The sequence below is a fragment of the Oncorhynchus keta genome, chromosome 19, assembly GCF_023373465.1.
Source record: "Oncorhynchus keta strain PuntledgeMale-10-30-2019 chromosome 19, Oket_V2, whole genome shotgun sequence".
NCBI classification, from domain to species: domain Eukaryota; kingdom Metazoa; phylum Chordata; class Actinopteri; order Salmoniformes; family Salmonidae; genus Oncorhynchus; species Oncorhynchus keta.
Window position 1 is genome coordinate 31,673,861 of NC_068439.1, and position 10,482 is coordinate 31,684,342.

Genomic DNA, 10,482 nt, shown 5'->3' on the forward strand with positions numbered 1-10,482 from the left:
CCATTTTAATCCCACTTTCCAACACAACAAAATGTGGAAAAGGTCAAGGAGTGTGAATATTTTCTGAAGAAACTGTATGAAATTGTTATTTTCAAGTAACATTTGATTTTGGCCTTAGATCTGGTCAACTCACAGTGTAAAAATTATTCTAATTATGTTCTGGCCCCCAGACAACTCCCTCTGAAAAAAAAAATATTTTTTTAAAAGAAATAATTAAAAAAAATATTTAAAAAATAAAAAAATAAAAAAATAAATTAAATTAAAAATTTTAAATAAAAAAAAAATAAAAAATAAAACAAATCGGCCTGCGGCTGATTCTATTGCCTACCCCTGACAAAAACCATGTGTGCCAGCTATTTCATTCTGTATTTATAATGCAATTAGAATCAATTTCAATGAAAAGTTACAATTCACAAGTTGAACCTTAACCCTATGCAGCCATTACCATCAGCTTGGTTTACATTAGAAGTTGTCATGCCAGAGCTGGTCCAAAGACTAAAGCCTGTGACTCTATATGACCCTATTCAAAAGCAGTGCACTATATAGTGAAAAGGGTGACATTTCAGACCCAAACTAAAGCTCCACCACTGCAGTGCCATGGAGGCCACACAAAGCTCACCCACTACAGCTCTTTGACCCACAGCTAATGTGAGTGACCAGCAGGGCCCCATGACTGGACAGCTACACATTGTCTCAGGCAGGGAGCCTGAATACAGGCCTGCTTTCCACTACTCCTTTGCACAAACTCTTTTTCCTCTGTCCTTATACTCCGCTTGTATCTTTATCAGCTCCCGAACTGTAACGGTGATACACTAGAATAGACTGTTCCAGATTTCCCAACGATCTCTGCTCTATACGTCTACAGGACAGTCCTAATACTGTTCTTCCTCCATGACCAGTCGAGGCCACAGCTTCAGCATCTTGGCAGTTTATTGATCATTAGTTTGCAAAACAGACGTGGCTCCAGTATCAACACGAGCTAGGAAATGACATTAGGGAATTATTCCAACTTCCTGGATCTCCCCATTTTACAGGAAAATATTGTATAACAACAGGTGCAGAAAGATCCTTAACCCTCTCCCCCTCAGTCTGAGTTGATCATCCTACAGCCTCATAACTCACTGAACAATGGACAGCACAGGCAGGACGGGTGAAAGCCAGCTGCACCGACTGATCCCTCTACACCAACAACAGGCCTTGTTACCGGTCAGAGAGAGAAACACCCTTGTAAAAGCAGCAAGGTCCCCACACTCACACAGGGAGGGGGGTTGGGAAAGGTAGTTGGGGGAGAGTTTGAATTAAACCAGGAGGGGCCTCCCGAGTGGTGCAGCGGTTTAAGGTACTGCATCGCAGTGCTGGAGGCATCACTACAGACCCGGGTTTGATCCCAGGCTGTCTCACAGCCGGCTGGGACTGAAAAACCCATGAGATGGCGCACAATTGGTCCAGCGTTGTCCGGGTAAGGTGAGGGTTTTGCCGACCGGGATGTCCTTGTCCCATCGCACTCTAGCGGCGGGCCGGTCGCAAGTTGCACCGTTTCCTCCGACACATTGGTTTCCGGGTTAAGCGAGCAGTGTGTCAAGAAGGGGTGCGGCTTGGGAGGGTTGTGTTTCGGAGGACGCATTGCTCTCGACCTTCGCCTCTTCCGAGTCCGCACAGGAGTTTCAGCGATGGGACAAGACTAACTACCAATTAAATACCACGAAATTGGGGAGAAAAAGGGGTAAAAGTTAATCTAATGTAAACCAAGAGGAAGTGGAACCTCTGTGGGGCTCTTCCAGGTTCAGTTCCCCGCTGGACTAGTCACTACCCAGAGATCTGAGGGTCTTCGGGGATCCCAGGAGGAGGGGTGATGTGCACCTGTAGCACATTAATGGGTCCTTCTCATGGCAGTGGACCATGGAGGTGATCTAGTTATCCCCACTAACCTGGCCCTTGGGGCCTTGTCTGACTTTGTCTACTCTGATTGGCTGGGTCAGATTTCATGTGGTGAGAGAGAAGTCTCTATAAACTGACAGGCAGTGAAGGGTTCTGGGCTGTGGAACTCCATTGTCAGGGACATTAACCTGCTCTGTTCAGTTTTATAAACCGATTCCAGAGTTTCACTCAGGAGGGGTGTTTTGCATAAATCATTTCCTTCCCAGCTTTCTCCAAGTGTGAGGTCACGCAAAACCGAGTGAAGAAGAATGTTTAAGACTGTTGCTGTTGTGAGCAGCATTGTTGTCTCAAGAGGTTACGGTCAAGTGAAATGTTTGTTCAGTCAGTGTGCGGGTCCAGATGACCCATACTGCATTAGAATAGGATCAGAGTGACGGAGTCATGTCTCTGTGAGAGGCCCTGAGGCCTGTTCCAACTACTGACCGTCTCTGAAAGAGGCCTGGATTGTTCTCCGGGTGGTCCGGAGACGCTTGGACAGCGTGACTGACGGGAAACCTGTGGTGCTGGTTAACACGGTGCCCCTGTTGCACTGCTGGTACGACCCAGGGACCATTTACTCACAGATACACAGGCAGGAATACACCTCAGTATGACTAGAAGTTAGTAGAACAATGGCCTCAATACATAGCTCCTGAATGTTAACTCATCCCCAAAGAAACGACAGAGCAAAATCCCCTAAATAGTACTCATGCTTACACCATGAGTTCTAATGCAATAAGTTCACCTTTCCCTGCCGCACATATATACTTTACCATCTTTTCTTAACTCTTCAAACCACCTGATTAGACCTTCATTCTTTATTAGGAGAGGCTGTGTATAACCTTCCTGCGGTTTCTTCATTCTGTATAAAATGATAGACTACTGGAGAGGCATCATTTCAACAGGCAAATCCTTTGTGTCAGCAACGTGCTATGATAACAGCCCGCTTTGTTCAGCCTCTTGTATTACAATCAGTGGGAGTATTGTCACAACACGGACTGCAGCAGTATGTCGTGAGACAGCACACCAGGAAACACTACACAGCCAATGACGTGAACATTCCACATGAAACATGAATGATGGAGTCACTTGTATGCTGGGGCCCGCTGCAGTGGGCTCCCCATGCCTGGTATACAGGGGGAAGCGGCCTCCACATGCCTTGTGTATACGGGGGGGGGTGGGCTCCCATTCAGTGTTGCATTTGGCTCCGCTCAGCCCTACACAGTGAGAAACCTCTCATTCAAGCGGGGCTTTTGTTCTCAGTAATGTCTGGTATGTCAGCACATTGGCTCCCATCGACTTCTTTCTATTGGCTGCAATCGCCTGCAAGAATTTCCCTTTACGATAACACACATAACAACCCCCCCCCCCACAGGACTAAACCACCCCCACACACACACACACACACACACACACACACAGAGGGCCAGCAGTACAGGACAGCTACCCCTCCAGTGTGAGGCAAACAAAAGGATTCCGACAGCTAGTGGTGAGAAAACAGACCCAATTCATTACATAACCACTGGCGACGTAAAAGAAAAAGGATTGTTGCTGATCGAGAAAAGTGCAACACCATACAGGTCTAGTAGAGCTGCTCCTCACCTTGTCTCTGTATGAAGACCCGGAGCAGTGGGTGGGCCGTAGACACCGCCTTGCAGAAGTTGTCGTCGTTGTTGATTGGCAGCAGGTCTCCGTGGATGTCAGCGTAGCCAATCATGACCTCCATGTTGGAGATGCGGTGAACGTGCATGATGAGCTTATAGAAGTCCTCGAACTTCCCCGGTTTGAAACGGTCCACGGAGAACCGCCGGAACTCTGCTCCATACTGCAGGGACAACACACAGGGACAACACACAGGGATGACTTAGAAAGAGTTGCTATGGGTGACAGAGCACAGCACTGAACCCCGTGTGAGACTCAAGTATAAGGTCGGCTCAATCGCATCGATCTGGCCTATAAACTTACAGTTAGACATAAATAAACCTGGGTGGAAAAGATTTTCGGGGCACACTTAACATACTGCGGGTATGAAGAGAAGTGATTTACAACAGATTCACGTTGGAGAACAATCTACTACCACCAAGGTTATGACATTCAGAATTGAACTGGCAGACTGCCAATTCTGTTTTGTCAGACAGACACAATATTCATTCAGGACGTCTAAACAACATGATGATTCTGACCTTCACAGACAGTCTAACCAATATAAAACTGTCTACACATTGTAACACAAGTGATGACACGGGTAAAAACCAGAGCCAGATTGTTACAATGTGACTGCCACGCCCAGGTCTTTGATTTATCCCACTGAAGCAACAGAAGGAAGTGGAGGTTTAGGCCTGTCCCAAATGCACCCTTTCCCCTATATAGTCCACTACTGTTGACCAAGGTCCCAGGTCAAATGTAGTGCACTTGCACTATATAGGGGAGCAGGGAACAGACTTCGACAAAGGAACAATGCAGGTGAATGAGTCAGCAGTAAACCGGCCTATCTGGATGAGAAGACGCAAACACAGTTCAATTTTGTTCTGACGTTTACACCGTCTTCTGTCTGGGCAATATTATATGGACAAACTGACTGCACACACACACACACAATTTTCTCAGACAGGATGCCTAGAGGCGTGATTGTCTACACTGGCCTGTCATTGTGTGTGTGTGACTGGACCACCACGAAGAGCAGCTGGGTTGACCTAGGGGTCACAGCTGTGGTCATGTGACTGACACGGCCAGTAGAAACTCTAGCACTGTATGCGTGGGCACTGGGCCTGTATAACACAAGCTAGGCTTTGTCTCTGACAATAGCACTGTCACGTTACAACATAGCACTGTCCCATTACAACCTCAGTCATTTGTGAACGGTGGCGCGATGTGCTGCACTCTGCTGTGGCCCGGCAATTATTTGCTCAGAGACGAAGGTCTGAATGGCAGTTTGTCCTAGAGGGAGGCCTGGGTTAGACTGCTGGGAGACCATTGTTAGACTGGGCCTGTCATGAAGGCTGCCATTACTATGTGAAACATCATCGGAGCATGTTGGTGAGGCAGTGCAATGCCAGGTGTACCATCCAACTCATACCGAGGCCAAACACAGATAAACATACACACAGGCAAAGTCACATATGAGCAAACACACTACAATAAATCAGAAATGGATCCTTCCATTAAGCAATAAGTGATGAGTTTGTGACTGTTCTCTCTCAGCTTCTGGGCTAATGAGGTCTTGTGGGGAAGAAAAAAAAAAACTCACATGACTCCACAGTTATGAAAAATGTAAATCAGAAATCTAGAAGTGTTAGAATGTGTTAGTCGTTGAAAAGTAGGTGGTCAATGGTATTTTTGTAGGTTACCGTGTCATCCAGGTGACTGAGCTGTTGGAACAGCCTGTGTATTAAAGCAGAACAGGCCCTAAAGGGTATCAGCCTAGACAAGTCTAGACAAGGCCATGAGCTAAATTTGAATCAAAACCTGAAAGTAATACAACACACTGACAAAGAACCCCCCCACACACACACACACACACACACACACACACACACACACACACACGAGAATGTCAACGGGTCCAGACAGGTACAGACTGCACTGCTCAGCCATTAGGCCAACACACTGACTGGCATGGAGGCTAGACTAAGCTCGCCAACGGCTTCGGTCTTATCACGTTTCTCCCGTGTGACAGTCAGTCTAAACTGCTCGGTTGACCTATGGACAGTTTTGCATGGAGATGAAAACGCCAGTGGTTGAGAGATGAACCATGATGGGTGGGTGAGGGAGGGAGGGAAGAGGGTGAGGGAGATACTGTCGGGTGAGAAAAGACATGCTAAAAGTATCATCTTACACCTCTGCAGATAACACCTGCTGCAGAGACAAACCAGCCCGCTGCAACACAGCTCGCCTTTGAGAAGCCCTGTTGTTCTAGTCTGTTCTGTTGTAGTCCGGGTTTATCAGAAACAGAACAATTCCCCTGAGAACAGGTTCTCATCCTGGGTCAGTGAGAAGCAGGAAGTAAAACCCTTTGTGACATCACCAGGAGACTGATACCGACTCACTCCATCAGATAGTGATAGTGGTGAGAGATGGTGCCTGGCTGATGTAACACTCCAACAGGCCTGAATAGAGTGGTGACGGTGAGTATGGATGTTGCGTCACTAGAGGACACTGGTTGACTCACTATCACTACGACAGACAGTTCTGTGATGACACGTTTAGTCCTGCCCAACCTAGCCCATCCCACTATGGCTCTCGATGACACATTTCTCCTAAAGTTTCCCCCTCAACCTGTCCGAGGTTGTGTTTTAAACACACAACACCCAAAAACAAAACTTTAAACTGCTTGATCCTTAAGGGGTTCCCAGGAGAGAGAGAGCCCAGAAGGGAGGGGGGCTAACTCTCTCCCAGGGCTCCTGAAACAGGGCCTCCTTTCACCACAGACGGAGAGACAGTGGGTCAGCAGCATTCCAGCCCTGGTATGAATTAGAGTGAGGCTGAATACTAACTCTGAATTAGGCTGAATACTCACTCAGCCCTCTGAGACAATGGAGGGGCTTGGCTCTGCAACGGGCATGGTGCCATGATGCACTTCACCAACAAGAGCCTTGAGCCTTCATCAAAACACAGCCAGCCACACATTCCAATACCGCACAACAAAAATTATACAACCTGCCTAAGTGGACAGGCTGTGAAAGACACCTGCAAATGCACTAGACTCCAGTTCCATCTTAAACCTTGCTTTATACGAGAGGAGGACAGAGAGGAATGATGGAGGAACCGGAGCAACATACCATAGCAGTAAAAGAACACACTATCAGTAGAATATCTTGACATGTCAGGATGGAGGAAAGGCAAGACATGGGCCAGTAGTTTAGAGATCAGGTATCTGAACTTATCTATTATACTTTCAACAGCACCTTTTCATCTTATCACCAGTCTGTCTGTTGGTTGGTTGGTAGGCAGGCAGCTGGCACATACTCTAGACTTAGAGTGATGTTTACAGTGTGAGGGGAAGAGGAAGCTTCACACAGAGTCAGATCCCCAGCAGGTCAAGAGATGCTTGTCCTAATAACTAAAACACTCAATGTCTGGGATTTCTGACATTGCTGCAGGAAGTAGTTTGTGCTGGAGCTGCAGATGACTATAGTCGCTCCACTAATACAAGACTATTAAAGCCTATTACACTACCTTTGTGAATTTCTTCACATACACGTGTTTCTGGCCCAAATCGATAGATGACTAGATTGTTGTTTTGCAACAGTGAGAACAGATTTGTTAAAATAACTGAATGAATTGATGTTAGGACTTGTATTGGAATGTTATTTGTTTGAGAAAGACACAGCTATGATATATATTGTAAGGTCGGTCTGTGTATTGCCGTGGTGCTATTGAAATCCACACGCTGTCAGTGTCAACTTGGTTACTTAGTAGCAGCAACAACAACAAAAAGTGTAGTTTCAGAAAGTATCCCATGTCTTGACTCTACTTACAAATTAACAGGAGTCTTTCGTTCTAATAATTAACACGTTTAAAAATGACTTTCCTCATTGCAAAACCAGTTTTTCTAGAAAATCGTGACTAGTGAAAAAAACATGCTGCCATGGCATAAGGATTTAGATGATTATGAAAACAGTGAAAACTTGTGAAAACAGTTTACAACCAATACTTCATTTAGACAACTGGCTTAATTGTTGAGAGTGCAAGTTTTCCTATAGCATGTGCCAGGTCAAATCTAGACGAGTAGTTGTATGGTCTGCAGTCTCCACCACCCCCGAGTCCCTTTTGCCACAAACCCCATTCCAGAGTATGTGAAGTAGTTTAGGCTGATTTAGCCTAAAAAAAAATGTAATGCCTAAATGGGTGCCATCGATAGGGTAGTCTGCTTACCTTGCTTTTCACTTCAACCGCGATGCAGTCCAAGTATTGCAGGGAAGATTGGGATTTAATGAAACTCCGATTCATTTTTGGGGTTCGAATAAAAGTTGACCCGCTCGCCCACAGAAAAGGGGCTGTTTGGTTCTATGACCAGTCGCCAAACCCCCTTAGTCCCGCGTCGTTTAGACAGCAAAGCTAATCTACAGTTTACTTGACTACCTCGTTATTTGACTACCTTTTGTGCTGTGGTCCGCGACGCATTGGAGAAACTCTAGGGTGAAAATAAAAAAGAAGAGAACAAATCGGTGCCTTTGACTTGGGGGAGTGAGTTTTCAGATGACATCATCGAGCTCCTCCGTGAATGTTTTCAGCGTTTAACCCTCCCAAAACACCAACCCTCCGAGACGCCAGGGACGCGACGCCATCACAGTGTATAGAAATCCATAAAAATACTGTCAATGAGGAAAAAAAACATCTCATTATTATTATGCAATAATGCCCGAGGAGGTGTGGCAAACGTTAGAAACCACTTTATAATAGCAATAAGGCACCTCAGGTGTTTGTGGTAAATGGCCAATATAGCTTAGCTAAGGGCTGTTCTTAGCAGGATGCAATGTGGAGTGCGCCATTAGCAGTGGAATATTGGCCATATACCGCAAACCCTTGAGGTACCATATTGCTCATATAAACTGGTTACCAACGTAATTAGAACAGCAAGAACAGTAAAAAAGTAATGGTTTGTCATACCCATGGTACATGGACTGATATTCCATGGCTTTCAGCCAATCAGCATTCAGGGACGAGTTGCATCATCCCTAAGAACACCTCTCAGCCTTCATACAATGGCCATATACACCCCAGGCCTTATAGCTTAAATATACCAGGGCTATGATGTAAAAATTCTAGTTTTACTGTTCCATTTATGTTGGTAATCAGTTTATAATAGCAATAAGGCGCATTGTGGGTTTGTGGTATATGGACAATATACCATGACTAAGGGCTGTGTACAGGCACTTTTGCGCCAGGCCTAGTATTTTGAAACGATTCAATCTGACTGAGAGCCATCTCTGACAATAACCTAGTTTATAAATCATGCAGCATTCACTCACTGAATAATACAAGCTGCTTTACATCCCTTTGTTCTGTTTCCTCACTAGAAATGATTTATAGATGTAAAGTTAGAAGAGATCCATACAATAAGCCAAGAAAGACACCAAGTTGTTCAGGGCCATGAGGATTGAGAAGCAATATGGTCATGGGGTTTGTGGGTTCATTTTATTTTATTTATTTAACTAGGCAAGTCCGTTAAAAACTCATTCTTATTTAAAATGATGGCCTACCCCGGTCAAACCCTAACGACACTGGGACAATTGTGCGCCACCCTATGGGACTCCCAAACACAGGCGGTTGTGATACAGCCTGGAATCGAATCAGGGTCTGTAGTGACATCTCTAGCACTGAGATGCTGTTCCCTAGACCACTGCGCCACACTGGTGTGTGTGTGTGTGTGTGTGTGTGTGTGTGTGTGTGTGTGTGTGTGTGTGTGTGTGTGTGTGTGTGTGTGTGTGTGTGTGTGTGTGTGTGTGTGTGTGTGTGTGTGTGTGTAGCTGTGTGTGTATGTGTGTGTGTAGCTGTGTGCGTGTGTGTGTAGCTGTGTCTGCAGGTTTACTGTCTGCATTCTAGCGGCATGGAGACGCCTGCAGAACAAAACAGCTGCAGCCCAGCCCTCTGGTCCAAGCTGCGAGGCAACGGGAGCATCTCTTGACCTGCTGGGTGTCTGTTGACTCTCTGCGTATGACACTACCTCCTACCCTCACACTGTTAACATTACTCTAAACACAATATTTGTCTACTCTAGGCCTACTATAGTCCTACTCTAGGCCTACTCTAGACCAAAAGTGAATATCACTTATTTGATTGAGGCCTCAACAGAATGTGAAAGTTAGGCCTGAAGTTACATCTGAAAACTTTTATATTGCTATGTTATGTAGAATCTATACTATTTTATTATTTGAGATCATAACAGTTTTAAAAAAAATAAATGCAGTATTATGGACTGATCAGAAATACATAAATCAGATATTATGTAATGTAGTTCATATCTGTCTCGTATTGAACCAATTTACATTACTACTCGACGATGTAATCAAGAACTACGCGTACCCAGCTTAGACTGCCCTCCAGTGGCCTGTGGATGTCATTGCACATGTGCCCATAGAGTTTTTTTTACGTTGGCACTGTTGGCATGAGGACGCACATAGACATTGATAAAATAACCTATACACTGCAGACGGTATCAGTATGATATTCTATATAAACTCAGCAAAAAAAGAAACGTCCTCTCACTGTCAACTGCATTTATTTTCAGCAAACCTAACATCTGTAAATATTTGTATGAGCATAACAAGATTCAACAACTGAGACATAAACTGAAGAAGTTCCACAGACATGTGACTAACAGAAATTGAATAATGTGTCCCTGAACAAAGGAGGGGTCAAAATCAAAAGTAACAGTCAGTATCTGGTGTGGCCACCAGCTGCATTAAGTACTGCAGTGCATCTCTTCTTCGTGGACTGCACCAGATTAGCCAGTTCTTGATATGAGATGTTACCCCACTCTTCCACCAAGGCACCTGCAAGTTCCTGGACATTTCTGGGGGGAATGGCACTAGCCCTCACCCTCCGATCCAACAGGTCCCAGGC

At 45.3% G+C, this 10,482-nt stretch overlaps 1 protein-coding gene across 1 annotated transcript in view; it reads right to left on the reverse strand.

The window, feature by feature from the left end:
• Positions 1 to 8,190, reverse strand: part of LOC118398063 (partitioning defective 6 homolog gamma-like) — a 37,860-nt gene extending 29,670 nt beyond the window's left edge. The window contains exons 1-2 of the mRNA XM_035793046.2: positions 7,792 to 8,190; positions 3,520 to 3,742 (exon numbers count right to left, since the gene is read on the reverse strand). Coding sequence (XP_035648939.1) covers positions 3,520 to 3,742; positions 7,792 to 7,866 — 298 coding nt within the window. The 5' untranslated portion in view covers positions 7,867 to 8,190. The remainder of the gene's footprint in view (positions 1 to 3,519; positions 3,743 to 7,791) is intronic.
• Between the last annotated feature and the right edge of the window lie 2,292 nt (positions 8,191 to 10,482).